This window comes from Macaca mulatta, chromosome 16 (genome assembly GCF_049350105.2).
Source record: "Macaca mulatta isolate MMU2019108-1 chromosome 16, T2T-MMU8v2.0, whole genome shotgun sequence".
NCBI lineage: Eukaryota > Metazoa > Chordata > Mammalia > Primates > Cercopithecidae > Macaca > Macaca mulatta.
The window spans coordinates 90,008,127-90,026,156 of record NC_133421.1 but is presented as its reverse complement, the minus strand read 5'-3'; the positions used below and the strand labels follow the sequence as shown (position 1 = coordinate 90,026,156).

General features: G+C 49.6%; 1 protein-coding gene across 9 annotated transcripts in view; it reads right to left on the bottom strand.

Annotated features, from left to right (window-relative positions):
* The window catches only part of RNF213 (ring finger protein 213), a 134,153-nt gene that overhangs the window by 72,739 nt on the left and 43,384 nt on the right, over window positions 1-18,030 (bottom strand). For all 9 annotated transcript variants that reach the window (XM_077973145.1, XM_028836895.2, XM_028836894.2 and 6 more), the window contains 6 exons: window positions 14,008-14,230; window positions 13,302-13,357; window positions 11,212-11,365; window positions 7,482-7,637; window positions 5,600-5,689; window positions 3,550-3,672 (listed from right to left, as the gene is read on the bottom strand). In XM_077973145.1, the coding sequence (XP_077829271.1) occupies window positions 3,550-3,672; window positions 5,600-5,689; window positions 7,482-7,637; window positions 11,212-11,365; window positions 13,302-13,357; window positions 14,008-14,230 (802 nt within the window). The remainder of the gene's footprint in view (window positions 1-3,549; window positions 3,673-5,599; window positions 5,690-7,481; window positions 7,638-11,211; window positions 11,366-13,301; window positions 13,358-14,007; window positions 14,231-18,030) is intronic.

Here is an 18,030-nt window from a genome sequence, read left to right as displayed (position 1 = left end):
GCTCACTGCAACCTCTGCCTCATAGGTTCAAGCGATTCTCTGGCCTCAGCCTCCCAAGCAGCTGGGACTACAGGCACATGCCACCACGCCCGGCTAATTTTTTGTATTTTTAGTAGAGACCGGGTTTCCCTGTGTTAGCCAGGATGGTCTCGATCTCCTGACCTCGTGATCCACCTGCCTCAGTCTCCCAAAGTGCTGGGATTACAGGTGTGAGACACCGCGCCTGGCCCACAAAATTTTTTTTTAATTAGCTGAATATGGTGGCACATGCCTGTAGTCCCAGCTACTTGGGAGGCTGAAGTAGGAGGACCACTTCAGCCCAGGAGGTTGAGGCTGCAATGAACCACGATTGTGCCATTGCATTCCAGCCTGGGTGACACAGCAAGACCTTTCCTCCAAAAAAAAAAAAAAAAAAAAATTGGGGATGGGGGCAAAAGATCTCAATAAACATTTCTCCAAAGAAGATACAAACAAATCCAATAAGCATATGAAAAGATGCTTGATATCATTAGTTATCAGAGAAATGCAGTTAAAAACCACAATGAGGCTGGGCATGGTGGCTCACACCTGTAATTCCAGCACTTTGGGAGGCCAAGGCAGGCAGATCACGAGGTCAAGAGATCGAGACCATCCTGGCCCACATGGTGAAACCCCGTCTCTACCAAAAATACAAAAATTATCTGGGCATGGTGGTGCACGTCTGTAATCCCAGCTACTCGGGAAGCTGAGGCAGGAGAATTGCTTGAACCCAGGAGGTGGAGGGGTTGCAGGGAGCCAAGATCACGGCACTGCATTCCAGCCTGGGTAACAGAGCAAGACTCCATCTCAAAAAATAAACAAAAACCACAAGGAGATACCACTTCGTACCCACTAGGATGGCTAGAATCAAAAAGTTAGATAATACATGTTGGTGAGGATATGGAGAACCCGGAAGCCTCCTATGCTGCTGGAGGGATTGAAAATGGTCCAGCTGCTGTGGGACTCGGCCCGACAGTTCTTTAAACAATTAAACATGGAGTTACCATATGATTTAGCAATTCCACATCGAGGTATACACCCAGGAGAAATGAAGACATATACCCACACATAAACATGTACACTAACATTTGTATCAACAGATTTATAATAGCCAAAGAAGCAACCTAGATGGCCATCAATGGACAAGTGGATAAACAGGGAATAGTATTTGGCCATGGAAAGAAACGAAATACAGGTTGAGCATTCCTAATCCCAAAATCCAAAATACTCTAAAATCCAAACTTTTTGAGTATAATGATGCCACAAATGAAAAATTCAACATACAAATACTTAACACAAACTTTGTTTCATGCACAAAATTGTTTAAAATACTGTATAAAATTACCTTCAGACTATGTGCATAAGATGTACATGAAACAAGTGAATTTTGTGGTTAGACTCTGGGTCCCATCCGGAAGACATCTCATTATGTAAATACAAATATTCCAAAATTTGAAAACATCTGAAATCTAAAACAGTTCTGGTCTCAAGCATTTTGGGCAAGGAATACTTAACGTATACTGACACATGCTACAATATGGATGGACTTTTGTTGTTGTTGCTTTTTGAGACAGGGTCTTGCTCTGTCCCCCAGGTTGAAGTGCAAGTGTGATCATGGCTCACTGCTGCCTTAACCTTCTGGGCCTAAGGGAGTCTCCCACCTCAGCCTCCGAAGTAGCTGGGACCATAGGTGAGCCCTGCCATGCCTGGCTAATTTTTTTTGTTTTTTAGTTTTTATAGAGACAGGGTCTTACTCTGTCACCCAGGCTTGTCTTGAACTCCTGGGCTCCCAAAGTGCTGTGATTACAGGTGTGAGCAACCATGTCCAGCCTGTATGGACTTTTAAAACATTATGCTCAGCCAGGTGCGGTGGCTCACACCTGTAATCCCAGCACTTTGGGAGGCCACGGCGGGTAGATCACCTGAGGTCGGGAGTTCGAGACCAGCCTGACCAACGTGGAGAAACCCTGTCTCTTCTAAAAATACAAAATTAGCCAAGTGTGGTGGCACATTGTTCTTTAAACAATTAAAAGACTCTTTAAACAAAAAGAAGCTGTAATTCCAGCTACTTGGGAGGCTGAGGCAGGAGAATCACTTGAACCCGGGAGGCAGAGGTTGCAGTGAGCCAAGATCGCACCATTGCATTCCAGCCTGAGCAAAAAGAGTGAAACTCTGTCTCAAAAAAGAACCAGGCCGGGCGCGGTGGCTCAAGCCTGTATTCCCAGCACTTTGGGAGGCCGAGACGGGTGGATCACGAGGTCAGGAGATTGAGACCATCCTGGCGAACACGGTGAAACCCCGTCTCTACTAAAAAGTACAAAGAAACTAGCTGGGCGAGGTGGTGGGCGCCTGTAGTCCCAGCTACTCAGAAGGCTGAGGCAGGAGAATGGCGTAAACCCGGGAGGCGGAGCTTGCAGTGAGCTGAGATCAGGCCACTGTACTCCAGCCTACGCGACAGAGCAAGACTCTGTCTCAAAAAAAAACAAAAACAAAAAAAACCAGCAACAAAAACCATTATGCTCAGTGAAATAAGCCATACCCAAAAGGCCACATACATGATTCCATTCATATTACAGTCCAGAACAGAGAAAGCCACAGACGCCATTGTTTATGCTCAGCAATTGTTTATGGCTGCAGAGGGGAGTGGGTGGCTGGAGGGGAGGAGGAGGATGATGGCTAAGGGGGACAGGGTTTCTTTTTGAAGTGATGAAAATGCTCTGTCGTTGACTGTGGTGATGACTGTACATATCCGTGACTACCCCAAAACCTGCTGAACTGGAACTTTTCACGGATGAACCGTATGGCATATGAACGATTTCTCAACCGTGTTAACAAAAAAGGGAAAGGAAAACCTTATCAAAGGTATCACTCACTTAAAAAATTAGAACCCCTTGGTCCCCGGAATTCGATGACCTCAATGTTTCCGGACTGTCCCTGCGGAAGCAAGGCTGTGCTTGCGCGGGGGGTTAAGTGTCCAGTTAGGAAATGTGAGCGGGGAGAGCCGTGGCCAGCAGGGAGCTTCTTCGTGTGGCATTGCCTGGGAGACTTCCTGGGAGACATGGGGGCACAATCTCTTCCCCTTTGCAGAAAACAGCTAAATAAATTGATACCATTTTCCATTTCACATATTTTGCTTCCACAAATGTTCTGTCAACCTTTGGAGTCTTTTCCCACATACCTACTGAGCAAGTGTTAACAATCAAGCAAACCAGCAGGCACAACGGTAACGGGGCCATCTGAGGAGCGGCCTGCAAGCCCGTTTGACTTGTGCCACACGCGCACGGCCGTGATTCCGTACAGAACACCTGCAGGATGGCGTGAGCAGCAGGGACCGTGCAGCACACCGAGGAACCCGGAGAGAACCGGACTTCAGCGCCATTGCCCTGGGCGAGGGAGGAGGGTGCCCACTTCCCAATCTCTGAGTTGGCAAAGGAGCTGAGACCCAGCAGGTGCTTCATAGCCCTTAGCTGGGTCATGGCAGAACACAGCTGTGAGCCCGAATCCGTTTCCCTGAGAGGAGAGGTTATTCACCTGGCAGGCTGAGCTCACGGCTTCAATGATGCATTTCTCGAAGGTCTTGGCCACACTGTCCTCTAAGCCTTCGCTGTCCCAGTGACTACTGCAGTAGGCAGCGATCTGGGAGAGGGGCTTCTCCTGCAAAAATCGAAGGGGGGTTTCAGAGCTTTTGGATGCAGCGCTCCAGTATTCTATGGGATCAAAGTGCTTTCATCATCTTTACTTTCCCACTGTTATACCGTTTCCCCCAATTTTAAGCTTCTCCCCACCCATGCAAAGCATGTCCTTCCTGCCCCCCACCAGTGGACCAAAGGCTAAAATTTAAAAAAGAATCTCTTTTCCCAGTCTGCAGAAAAAGCACCTGGCTTGCAAAAACAGGTAAGTTATGAGAAATAGGTCATTTTTCCTGGTTTCTGTTTTCCCTCCAAAGATCCATTTAATAGTTTCATATAGGCTGGGCACGGTGGCTCACGCCTGTAATCCCAGCACTTTGGGAGGCCGAGGTGGGTGGATCACGAGGTCAGGAGATCGAGACCATCCTGGCTAACACGGTGAAACCCCATCTCTACAAAAAATACAAAAAATTAGCCGGGCGTAGTGGCGGGCGCCTGTAGTCCCAGCTACTCGGGAGACTGAGGCAGGAGAATGGTGTGAACCTGGGAGGCGGAGCTTGCAGTGAGCCGAGATCCCGCCATTGCACTCCAGCCTGGGCGACAGAGCGTGACTCCGTCTCAAATAAATAAATACCAAAAAAAAAGTTACATATAAAACTCTCGTATCACATAAAAGCTAATTTTCCTTGAGCCTCAGGCCTTAATTCAGCACGAGGGGCATGTCTGCGTGTTCTCCACTTGTGTTTCATGAGGCTCCTGTCACCAACAGGCCACTCAGACTTGCTGCCTGTGGGCAGGCTTGGCCCCTCCTATGCTCGGGGCCCCACTGAGGGAGGCAGGAGGCAGATAAATCCTATGCAGACAGGGGGCGGGTCCCTGGCAAAACCCCACCTTTGAATCGAAAAGCCTGAAACCCATGGCCCAAAGTGAGAACCTCTCTGCCTGTGTGCGTGCTCTCTCCCCATTGGTTCTTGCAGAGAAATGTCTTTTTACCAATAGAATGTTGCTTTTTCCAAAACTACCTATGGCCCACCCTGCCCCCTATCTTGTGCCTATAAAGACCCCAGACTTGGTAGCGAGAGAGAAGTAGCTTGACTGGAGACAGTGACTTGACTTCAGCAGGATGGCTGGACTTCGGAGGAGAGACGGTTTAACTTTGGAAAGACGTCCTGACTTCAGGAAAGAGCCAGCCAGAGGTAGCTGGACCAGAGGAAGATTCCCCACCTGACCCATCCCCTCTCCAGCTCCCCTCTCCACGGAGAGTCATTTCCATTGCTTAATAAAATTCTTTGCCTTCACCATCCTCCAAGTGTCCAGGTGACCTCATTCTTCTTGCATGCTGGACGAGAGCTCAGGGCCCACTGAGTATGGGTACCTAAAAGAGGCTCTCACATTGGCCCTTTGCCCTTGATGGCAGAGGGCAGCCACCCTAGGCAACACGACAAGGGGCCCACTGAGCTGATAACACACCACCGTCCATAGACGGCAGAGCTAAGAGAGCACCCGCCCTCTGGAGCTTCGGGGGTTGCAGGCACCTCAACCTGGGCACTGCTGCAGGGCCCGCACGGAGCTTGCGCTTGCCAGCTCCCAAAGCAGCTGGCCAGATGCCACACTTGCCCACGTGCTCCCTCCCACAAGGGGTTGAGCACAGCGGGCCAAGTAAACACAGCATCCCCATCGCAAGTCCAACAAAGGGGTCAGGAAAAATCTTGCACCCCCGTGATGGTGAGATCCTGGGCCCTTGTTCCTCTCTGTCCTCTCAGTAAGGCTCCAAAGCGCTCTTCTGGGGACAGACTGTAAGGGCTGGATCAGAAACAGAAACACAGAGCTGTGATTCGCCCCGTCCCTGCCCACGAGAGGCACCGCTGAGATCTCTTGGCTGTCGCTAATGGTCTGGGGTTCTCCAGCTTGCCTTCACGCCCTGGAAAAGAATGTCCCCCAACTTCTCCTACCTGTTTGAGCCTCCATTCCATGTCTTCCAGCAACGACTCCTTCCAGCCATGCTCCACGGGGAAGTGGATTTCCACCAGCCGCCTCCAGACCTGCAAAACCCAAACACAGGTCACACCCACGCTCACGACTAAACGCCACAGCACGCTCCCATGAAGGGAGAAAGGCAGCATTACGGCAATACAGAGAGCGCGGGACTACGCGAACGCCAGGGCTCTCCTCAACCTTCGTCAACAGTGAGCCGTGCTAGTGGCAGGTCACAGCAGCCCAGGATGGCTTTCTAGAATCCGAGACCCAACCACGGGCCACTACTGGTCTTCCTACTGCACAACTGGCTTTTTATTCTGAAAGGATTTATCTCTAACATTATACTTTGAAAATTTTTGAACTTTCAAAAAGGTCACAAGAATAGCACACCACCACCCACATTCATTCAACTCCAGACCTGAGCTGTTCGCATTTCACACAGCTGCTTTCACTTTTCCTCTCCCCTCCTTGTTCTCTCTTCGGACTCTCCGCATAAATTAGCATTTTCTCTCCCAAACCGTTAGAAAGCAAGTTGCAGGCATCATGGCGTCTTGCCACTACATACCTGGGCAGGGTTTCACAAGACTCTAGCCCTTCTCTGCACAACTCTAGTGCAGGTTTCCCGCTCAGGACGTGCAACGTGGAGAGGAGGACGCTGCCCCCAGGAAGTGGTCTCCACCCCAGTTCCTCTCGTGCTCCAGCTCCTGTCCTGACTGGGACACATACTGTACTTCCTTATCACATCTCTTTTCTGCATTTACTTATCACATCTCTTTTCTAGAAGAGTTCCCTGGTCATTTTTTTTTTCTTTTTTCTTTTAACAGGTTGACAGTTTTGAAAAGATCAGGCCAACTGTTTTGTAGACTGTCTTTTGACCTGATTTGTCTCGTAATTTCCCCATGATTTGTTTCAGATTAAAATATTTTTGGCAGGGACACTATGAGGTTGAACCACATGAAAATGCACTGTAAAAAAATACTTTAAGAGATAGGGTCTCGCTCCGTCACCTGGGTTGGAGTGCAGTGGTGCAGTCATAGCTCACTGCAACCCTGACCTCCCGGGTTCAAGCCATCCTTCCACCTAGGCTTCCTAAAGAGCTGGGGTTACAGGCATCAGCCACCGTGCCCAGCCAAAAATGAAAATGAACTTTTCTCAGGTCAGGCATGTTCGAATATCCGTCACCTCCACCACCACCATTATCTCCATAATCTCCACCACCGTCACCTCCACCACCACCACCACAATCACCACCGTCACCACCATCACCTCCACCACCATCACCACCACCACCACAATCACCACCATCACCTCCACCACCATCACCATCACCTCCACCACCACCATCACCTCCACCACCACCACCATCATCACCATCACCTCCACCACCACCACCATCACCACCATCATCACCATCACCTCCACCACCACCATCACCTCCACCACCACCACCATCACCACCACCATCACCACCATCATCACCATCACCTCCACCACCATCACCTCCACCACCACCGCCTCCATTACCACCATCATCACCATCACCTCCCCTTCACCATCTCCATGACCATCATCACCACCATCACCTTCACCATCATCACCTCTATCATCACCATCACCACAGGGACGGTGCCCAGCCAGCGGACACCAGGCAGTGCAGCAGCACTTTGCACCTGGCATCTGTCTGCCTCAGAGTCACCCCGCCGGGTAGACCGGAGCAACTCCATTTTGTAGATGAAGAACCAAGGCTCAGGTGAAGGCCAACTGCCCCTGGCCAGCAGCCTATACCCCATGATTTGAGGCCACAAGGAATCACGATCACTCACATCCCTACCCAGAAGCCTTTGGCCAAACGCTTACCTCAATTTCCTTGTGGTATGTGAAGGAGACACCTGAATATACGAGCATGTTATTTGTAAAAACTTCTCGGAGCCACCTTTTCGTAGCAGTAAGGGTCCCTTGGAAGACTGTTTGGACTGAATTATTTCCAGTTTCATCTCCCTGTCCTGCAGAATCCTGTTGTCACACAAGAGGGAGAGTCAGTCATCCTCGGCTGTGGACTCAGGTTCCCGGCGAGACGCTGCCCCCACTCCTCTGCTCCCTGCTGGCACAGGCCGCTCAAGGAGTGGCTACAATGGAGGGACCACAGACCTTGGCAGAAGCCCATATTCCCAAAGCACCTCCATTCCCCAGGGTTTTCTGGGTTCACCCTGAACGTGGGTGATACGGGAGAAAAGAGGGAGGGAGGAAATGGCATCTGGGTGTTCCCCTGAAAGCCCAGGCAGCCTGGGTCCTGCCAACGAGCAGGTTCCCAGGATGTGACTAGGACACTGAGGGGGAAAAGCACACCCCAGAGAGGGTCCTTGCAGACTCCCAGGCCTGCTCCTTAGACACAGGAGACAGCCAGGCTCCTGACCCAGAGGTAAACCTGGGTCCCCTTCCCACTGTGCTCCCAACACGCCCTCCCACTACCTCCACGCCAGACCCACCAGACCCGAGGGCAAACCTCTCTTCCCCTGGGCTCGAAGCCTCCTGTAATGCCTCCCTTCTCTCCCCTGCCTTCTTCTTCCTCCCTCACCTTCCTCCTCCCTCCCCCTCCTCCTCATCCTCCCCAGAAGCACATTTCCCAGGAAGCTCCTCCCTCCCTCCCCCGCCTCCTCGTCCTCCCCAGAAGCACATTTCCCAGGAAGCATACAGATCAGGGGTTGGGGCCCCCTCCTGGGAGGAGCCCCATAGTCCTGGACTAACGCATGGTCTTTTTCTCTTTCTTCTTTTGAGACAGAGCCTCGCTCTGTCACCCAGGCTGGAGCACAGCGGCGCAATCTCAGCTCACTGCAACCTCCACCTCCTGGGTCCAAGTGATTCTCCTGCTTCAGCCTCCCAAGTAGCTGGGATTACAAGTGCATGCCACCACACCTGGCTAATTTTTGTATTTTTTAGTAGAGACGGGGTTTCACCACGTTGGCCAGGCTGATATCGAACGCCTGACCTCTGGTTATCCGCCTGCTTTGGCCTTCCAAAGTGCTGGGATTACAGGTGTGAGCTACCACACCCGGCCAAGCGTGTGATCTTTTTTTTAAGCACAACCCTGCACATTGTGCAAGTATATCAGGAGTCACAGAACCTGGATGCGCTCAGGCACTCACTGGAAGCACCGAGAGGCCCATGCCTTGAGGCAGCAGAGATGTGCTGGGCAAGTGGACAGGGCTGCTGCTGGACGGGGCTGCCCGAGAGTGGGAGAGAGGAAGAGCCCACAGCAGGCAGGGAACACAGCGTCACTAGCCCTGGGAAGGGCCAAGACAGGAAGATACAGGCAGGAGCTTTCAAAGCATGAAAGAGGGGCCAGGATGCAGGTGCTGCCATGAAAGAGAAAGAGAGAGCCTGCAGAGGGGGCTGGGTGCGGGGATGACTACAGCACAGCACGCAGGGGGAGGGGGCTGGCAGAAAACGAAACAGGCACTGCTGAGGGTTCCCCCAATGGCACAGCTCCTTCCAGAACAATCCCCCAATGGCACAGCTCCTTCCAGAACACTCCCCCAATGGCACAGCTCCTTCCAGAACAATCCCCCAATGGCACAGCTCCTTCCAGAACACTCCCCCAATGGCACAGCTCCTTCTAGAACAATCCAGCAGCACAGGGCTGGGCAGCGATGGCCAGTAACAACAAACTTAACGATTGCTCAATCCAGAGCCTGACATGGGCACCTTGTTCTCCCAAGTGTCTGTCAACCCTGGAGCCTTCACAGCAGCACTCACCCAAAAGTTTCTTCGGCGCGCAGCATGTATTTTTGCTTTGTTTAATTTTAGTATTTGCAAAGGTTTTTTTGTTTGTTTGCTTTTATGGCACAGGTAGAGAGTATTTTGTCCATAATATGGATTCAACTTATCTGAGATACCAGCCAACATTCAAGACAGTTATTTCTGTAGAAAATATACCCTAAGTAACTGACAAATTCCTTAAACACAGTTTCTGTGGAAGTTGGCAGCTGCCAGTGGCGGTTTAAATAGCAGCCACTCCGGAGAACGTGATCATCTCACCAATAATATTTATTCTTAAACTGTGTCTGTGGTACTTTAACACAAGAAAACTGAAAGGAAGTTAAAATATACACTTAATTGTTTTCTCTCACTAACATCACAGTTCTAACTTGAAGTAAGATTTAAAAAAAATGATCGGCCGGGTGCGGTGGCTCACGCCTGTAATCCCAGCACTTTGGGAGGCTGAGGCAGGCAGATCACCTGAGGTCAGGAGTTCGAGGCCAGCCTGACCAACATGGAGAAATCCCGTCTCGACTAAAAATACAGAATTAGCCGGGTATAGTGGCACATGCCTGTAATCCCAGCTACTTGGGAGGCTGAGGCAGGAGAATCGCTTGAACCCGGGAGGCAGAGGTTGTAGTGAGCCAAGATCACGCCATTGCACTACAGCCTGGGCAACAAGAGCAAAACTCCATCTCAAAAAGAGAAAAAAAAAAAAAAAAAGATTGTGCCGGGTGCAGTGGCTCAGGTCTGCAATCCCAGTACTTTGGGAGGCCAAGGCAGGCGGATCACGTGAGGTCAGGCGTTCAAGACCAGCCTGGCCAACATGGTGAAAGCCCATCTCTACTAAAAATACAAAAATTAGCTGGGTGTGGTGGTGGGTGCCTGTAGTCCCAGCCACTTGGGAGGCGGAGGCAGGAGAATCACTTGAACCCAGGAGACGGAGACTGCAGTGAGCCAAGATCATGCCATTGCATTCCCGCCTGGGCAACAAGAGCGAAACTCCATCTCAAAAAAACAGACAAACACAAACAAATGACCAGTCTAAACATTAAATCTGACATCGCTTTCGAACTGAAGCTCATGAACTCAGACGGGTGAAAGCTGCAGAGAGACGAGAAAGAAGGAATTGCTGATGCTGCGACCACACAGAGCCCAGAGACATGACTCTGATCCCTGAGACCACACAGACCGAGCTCAGAGACCTACGGCTGAGTGGGGAAAGTCGGAGGCAGAAGGGTCAAAGCTGGAAGACAGGGGAAACTGATCCACGGGAGGTCACAACAGTGGCTTTCTTCGGGAGGGAGGAGCTGGGTCGTTCTGCTGTTGGACCTGGGACGCGGCATGCAGCGGGGGACAGATGTGTGACGCTATGGCCTTTGTCACCATATTCAAGCTACAATGTAAAGAAGGTGGGAAAGACCATGTTTGGACATGTATTTTTTGGGAGGAAAATGGTCCGCATAGTTGTCTGCAAACAACAGAATCAAGAAAAAAGAAAAGACATCTTCTCCCCGAGGCATTGCCTGGTCTCCAGCCCCGACGCCAGCTCTCTGGTTTCCCCATGGCCAGCTGGTGGCCACACTTAACTCCCTGCCTCCCTCCCAGGAGAGCCCAAGGAGGCAGAAGGGCAGACCCTGGCCCACTGACAGCCCCACACCCAGAACAGAACCCAACATCAAGCAGGTGCACAAGAAATGTCCACTGCTGGAATCCACCGCTCCATCTCATCCCAGCACCTCGGAATCAGACTGTTTCCTTTCCAGATTGAGGCTGCTTGAAATTCCACACCTATCCCCGGTGTGATACTTTGTGTGTTGACTCCACTCACCACCAGAGATAGAAGTATAATCATCCTGCAGACAATCTCGGCAGATAAGGCTGGCAGCTCATAAAACTCATGTGTCTTTGTGCTGCTGCAGACGGCTTCATGCAGTTTCAGACACACCGTCAGGTAGGATGGTGACAAGGCCTCCTCGGGAATCCTGCCCCGCAAAGAGTTAAGAGAAATCCCGGCCAGGATTTAGGAGAAGTCAGAAAATGGTAACTATTGATGACGAGCCCCTTCCTTTAAAATAACTAACAACAGGGCATTTGTTTGACCTTCTCTAGGTTAACGTCTGGAAAATCACGATCAGTCCTGAACCTGTGACTAAGATAAAAAAAGAAGGAAAATCTTCTTGTTTTGTCTCTGTAGTCTCAACCGTTCTAACCAAAGCAAGTCCAAACACTCCTCAATGCGTTCTGGGATGTGAAAAAAGCAACGAGATGTGTATTACTAGACATTAAAATACGACATAAATTTCAAAAAATATTCAGAAAGAAACAGAAAGGAGGGAGGAAGAGAAAGAAACAGAAGAAGAGCGTGCAGCCTGTGTGAAATTGGCTCCTGCTCTGCCGGACCTGGGTTTTGTGTTTTCTGAGGGACACATGGACAGAGCAGGGACAGAGCAGGGACTGAGGAGGAGCCTTAGGAGGGACTCAGGAGGAGCCTTAGGAGAAAGCTTAGGAGGGACTCGGGAGGGACTCAGGAGGAGCCTTAGGAGGGACTCAGGAGGGACTTGGGAGGGACTCGGGAGGGACTTGGGAGGGACTTGGGAGGGACTCGGGAGGGACTCGGGAGGGGACTTGGGAGGGACTCGGGAGGGACTCAGGAGGAGTCGTAGGAAGGACTCGGGAGGGGACTCGGGAGGGACTTAGGAGGAGCCTTAGGAGGGAATCGGGAGGGACTCAGGAGGGACTTAAGAGGACACTTAGGAGGAGCTTAAGAGGAGAGTTGATAGAGGGGCTGGAAAGGCGGTGTAAGAAAGGACTCCCTGGGCTGAGGCTGTGACACACAGCGGTGGGGAGGTAGAGAGCTTGTGGGGGGGATCCTGAAGTCACAGGTGCTGGATAAACATCAGCAGAGACGTGAACAAAGGAGGTGAACGGAGACTGGAAGTGCCCAAACCGCTCAGGAACAGCTCAGACAACACGCATCCCATTGCTCGCTGGGACATTTCAGTGGTCCTGCATTCTGTCTGCTGACCCCTCACGGTATCAGAGGTCACAAATTTGCAGGAGCAAATGATTTTGGAAAATTATATAAAGCTACCTTTGATTTTTATCTTAAACTGACTAAGTATTAAAAAAATGCAAAACACCCACCATGCATATGCAGTACCATGACCATTTACAAGTAAGGGAAAAATGTATAGGAAAAAAGACTGGAGGGAGATAAACCCAAATCTTAGCAGCTGATATCTGTTATTTCTCTTAAAAAAAAAAAAAAAAAAAAAAAAAAAAACAGAGGGCCAGGCGTGGTGGCTCATGCCTGTAATCCCAGCACTTTCGGAGGCTGAGACAGGTGGATCACCTGAGGTCAGGAGTTCGAGACCAGCCTGTCCAACATGGTGAAACTCTGTCTCTGCTAAAAATACAAAAATTAGCTGGGCGTGGTGGCACGTGCCTGTAATCCCAGCTCCTCAGGAGGCTGAGAAAGGAGAATCACTTGAACCCGGGAAGCAGAGGTTGCAGTGAGCCAAGATCACGCCATTGCACTCCAGCTTGGGCAACAAGAATGAGACTCCATCTCAAACAAACAAAACTTAGCTGGGCGTGGTGGGTGTGCCTGTAATCCCAGCTACTCAGGAGGCTGAGCTGGGAGAATCACTTGAACCAGGAGATAGAGGTTGTAGTGAGGTGAGATCACGTCACTACACTCCAGCCTGGGCAACAGAGTGAGACTCTGTCTAAAAAAAAACAAAAACAAAAAACAAAAAAAGACGACTACATTAATAACCTGAGAAGAGAAGTGGATCACATATTAATTTATGACGTTGCTGTTACAACAGCCAATGTGGGGCGCGGCCAATCGTAAGGGTCACAGAAGCCCCTGGGGGTCTCATGTGAGGGACAGACTGCATTGTGCTTCCCACTTACTTGTCCTGGTAAGTGTCCAGGAGGTGCAACAGCATTTTTAAAATGTTCAGAACATCCTAAGGCAGAGAAAAAAAAAAAGGGACAGAAGATTGAATCACAATGCCATTGTCATTGCTAAAACAGAGCTGAACAAAATCCAACATCAGTATGGTATACATTGTTTCCTTCCTACAAACAAATTTTAAGGTGCTCACATACTAATCTTACCTCTTTTATAGATAAAACTCAGGCTTTAAACTTATACCATTTTCTCCACCAAAAAATGTGAAAGGAAAAATGGCAGCTATGAAGTACATCACATGAGACCTTCTTTTTTTTTTTTTGAGACGGAGTCTTGCTCTGTCGCCCAGGCCGGACTACAGTGGCGCTATCTCGGCTCACTGCAAGCTCCGCATCCCGGGTTCACACCATTCTCCTGCCTCAGCCTCCCGAGTAGCTGGGACTACACGTGCCCACCACCACGCCTGGCTAATTTTTTTGTATTTTTAATAGAGATGGGGTTTCACTGTGTTAGCCAGGATGGTCTCGGTCTCCTGACCTTGTCATCTGCCCGCCTCGGCCTCCCAAAGTGCTGGGATTACAGGCGTGAGCCACCGCGCCCGGCCCACTGTCTGTTTTTTAGGAATAGGAATCCTGACCTCTCCATGTTTAGTATCTAGTCTGCTTTCGCTAAGCCAGGACTCCAGAGCCAACTTCAGAAACAAACCTGCATATTCCAGGAGGAGATTTTCTGAAGTCCCCGCAGGCGGTAGTAAGTTCCTAGAAAACAGTCCAGGACATGAGCAGGAAAATGACCCAGGTGCTCAATGAAGTTTTCCATATACGGAACCAGGTGACTCAGAGGTAGCAGACTAAACCAGGATCGGAAGAGGGGCTCATCCACGCTCAGCAAATGCTTATTCTGGCTCATAAACCGAAGTAAGAAGCTCCTGCACGAGAGAAATCAGGACGGAGAAAAGAGACGCCGTGAGATCAGTGAGGGAAGATGGAGGAAACCCACGCTGGAGGGACAGAAACAGTCCCAATTTCAAAAATGATTTAAATACTCCTTGGGGCCGGGCGTGGTGGCTCACACCTGAATCCCAAGGCCGACTCGGGAGGATCACTTGAGCCCAGGAGCTTGAAACCAGCCTGGGAAACCTAGTGAGGCCCTGTCTCTACTTTAATAAATAAAATAAAGGCTATGTGGAAAACAAAAATATGCAGTGAATCAAATGAAAAGTACAGAACATCCTATTGAGAATTAACTTAATGGCCGGGCACGGTGGCTCACGCCTGAATCCCAGCACTTTGGGAGGCTGAGGCGGGTGGATCAGTTGAGGTTAGGAGTTTGTGACCAGCCTGGCCGACATGGTGAAACTGCGTCTCTACTAAAAATACAAAAATTAGCCAGGCATGGTGGTGGGAGCCTATAATCCCAGCCACTCAGGAGGCTGAGGCAGAAGAATCGCTTGAGCCCTGGAGGCGGAGATTGCAGTAAACTGAGATCACGCCACTGCACTCCAGCCTGGGCAACAGAGTGAGACTCTGTCTCAAAAAAAAAAAAAAAAAAAAAAAAAAAGAGAGAGAGAAAAGGAGAATTAACTTAATATATAATTCAGAATACAGAATAAGAATTCACTGCTGGCTATTCTGGGCACACTCCTATGGGGTAGCCCTGTTCCACAAGAAGCAGTAATATTAAAAAAAAAAGTAATAAAATCAGGCTGGGCACAGTGGCTCACATCTGTAATCCCAGCACTTTGGGAGGCTGAGGCAGGCAGATCACCTGAGGTTGGGAGTTCGAGACCAGCCTGACCAACATGGAGAAATCCCATCTCTGCTAAAAATGCTAAATTAGACAGGTGTGGTGGCGCACACCTGCAATCCCAGCTACTTGGGAGGCTGAGGCAGAAGAATCACTTGAACCCGGGAGGTGGAGGTTGTGGTGAGCCGAGATCATGCCATTGCATTCCAGCCTGGGCAACAAGAGCAAAACTCTGTCTCAAAAAAAAAAAAAAAAAAAAAGGTAATAAAATCAAAAAGAAAAAAAAAAAAGAAGAGTTCACTGCTGGCTGCAATGGCTCATGCCTGTAATTCCCACAATTCGGGAGGCCAAAGTAGGAGGATGGATAGCTTGAGGCCAGCAGTTTGAGATCAGCCTGGGCAACATAGCAAGATTCCATTGCTATAAATAAATAAATAAATAAATAGAATTCACTGAGATGGATGAACCTTGACAACGCTATGCTCAGTGAAATAAGCCAGACATGAAAGGACAAATCCTGTGTGATTCCACTCATGTGAGGTCCCCAGAGAAGTCAAAATCCTAGAGAGAGAGAGGAGAACAGTGGTTACCAGGAGGAGGGGGAGTGGGGAGGTTGTTTCATGGGGACGGAGTTTCAGCTGGGGAAGCTGAGTTCTGGAGGTGGACGGTGCTGACGGCTGCATGACGGTGTGAATGTACTTAGTGCCAGGGAACGGTGCCCTGAAAAGGAGTTAACATGGTAAACTGGAGATTATGTATATTTTACAATAAAAAGGTAATATCCCAATAATTAAGCCTCTTAATTATTAAGTTTTTTTTGAAATGGAGTCTCACTCTGTCGCCCAGGCTGGAGTGCAGTGGCGCGATCTCGGCTTACTGCAAGCTCCGCTTCCTGGGCTCACGCCATTCTCCTGCCTCATCCTCCCAAGTAGCTGGGACTACAGGCGCCCGCCACCATGCCTGGCTAATTTTTTGTATTTTTAGTAGAGACAGGGTTTCACCGTGTTAGCCAGGATGGTTTTGATCTCCCGACCTCATGATCCACCCACCTCAGCATCCCAAAGTGCTGGGATTACAGGCGTGAGCCACCGCGCCCGACCAAACCTCTATTATTAACGAGTATCCAGGATCAAAGAGCCCAAGTGTGCTCAGCGAAGGCCCTTAAATAATGCTTCTGGAACACAGTACTGGAGACCCAAAATGTTGACAATGGGAAAGAAATAAAGCAAGGTTCCCCAGAAGTAACAGAAGTTATGAAAAACATATCAATAAATGTTCACTGCATACTAAAGGCCACTTTTACCTGAAAGACTGATCTTTAGGAACAATGCTACTGTAGACTTTTCAAGAGATTTAAAGATAAGTACATAAAAATAGCAATAATAATAAAAGGTACTCTATATGTCTACTATATCTAGCCTTTCTAGGTAAATATGGACCATCCATGGGTCTGACTATATTGATTGTTTTCTCTCTTGATCGTCTGGTGGCCTCTTCTGTTATCAGGGGCTGAGTTAATAGTTTAGATGAATTACAGCTTTGTTGTAGCTTTAATTAGAATTTGTTCCCAAGGGCTGGCCAGGCACAGTGGGTGGCTCATGCCTGTAATCCCAGCACTTTGGGAGGCTGAGGCAGGCAGATCACTTGAGGCCAGGAGTTCAAGACCAGCCTGGCCAACATGGCAAAACCCATCTCCACTAAAAATACAAAAATTAGCCCCATGTGATATGTGATTACATGCACCTGTAGTCCCAGCTACTTGGGAGGCTGAGGCACAAGAATCACTTGAACCTGGGAGGCGGAGGTTGCAGTGACCAGAGATCATGCCACTGCACTCCAGCCTGAGAGAGAGAGAGAGAGAGAGAGACAGAGAGAGAGAGAGAGAAAAGAATTGGTTTCCAAAGGCTTTTACACTTCTAAAGGCAAGACCATAACACTGCCTTTAGCAGAAGTTGAGATCCAGGGGCGCAGAGCAACTGCCTCATTTTTTCTGCTGTCCCCAGTCTTCGGCATTTGGCAGGCTCTGAGCATCATGCTTTACAAGGGGGCATCTCTTTCCGTTCTCCAGCCACTTTCCCAACTGCATAGTCACTGTCTTGTTCTCACTGCAAGGCCCAGAATGCTGCAGTCATTACCTCTGCTCTCCTGCCCTATCTTCAGACCTTAGCAGATTCTGTGGCCCACACCTCCAGGCTGGGGAAGGAGGAATTTCCAGAGCTCTCTCATCAATAGGACTTACTAACGTGTTAACTGCCTGCCTCTCCAGTTAGAATGCAAGTTCCATGCGGCCAGGAGCCGCTGTCTGTTTTGAGCAGTGCTGTACACCCTGTGCCTTGAGTAGTACTTCCTGGCACAAGGAAGGTACTCTTCAAGTATTCGTCCAGTGAGTGAATGAATACATTCTAGCACATTAATAAGAGAAAGACCATTTCTTTTTTTTTTTTTTTTTTTTTTGAGACGGAGTCTCGCTCTGTCGCCCAGCCCAGGCTGGAGTGCAGTGGTGCGATCTCGGCTCACTGCAAGCTCCGCCTCCCGGGTTCACGCCATTCTCCTGCCTCAGCCTCCCGAGTAGCTGGGACTACAGGCGCCCACAACCGCGCCCGGCTAATTTTTTGTATTTTTAGTAGAGACGGGGTTTCACCGTGGTCTCGATCTCCTGACCTTGTGATCCGCCCGCCTCGGCCTCCCAAAGTGCTGGGATTACAGGCGTGAGCCACCGCGCCCGGCGAGAAAGACCATTTCAAGGCCAAAATAATCTATTTTGCTTAGAAGGGTTAACCTGTGGTCATTATGACAGTTCTATTAAATAACCCAGTATTCAGTATTTCATAGAGATTATACTTAAAGAGAAAGTTTGCGGTTACCTGTCAGGAATCTGAAAATACAGATGCTTTTATTTCAACTTCTAGGGAATCTGGACTTCTACCACTGCAGCCTTGACCTCCCCGGCTCAGGCGATCCTCCCATGTAAGCCTCCCAAGT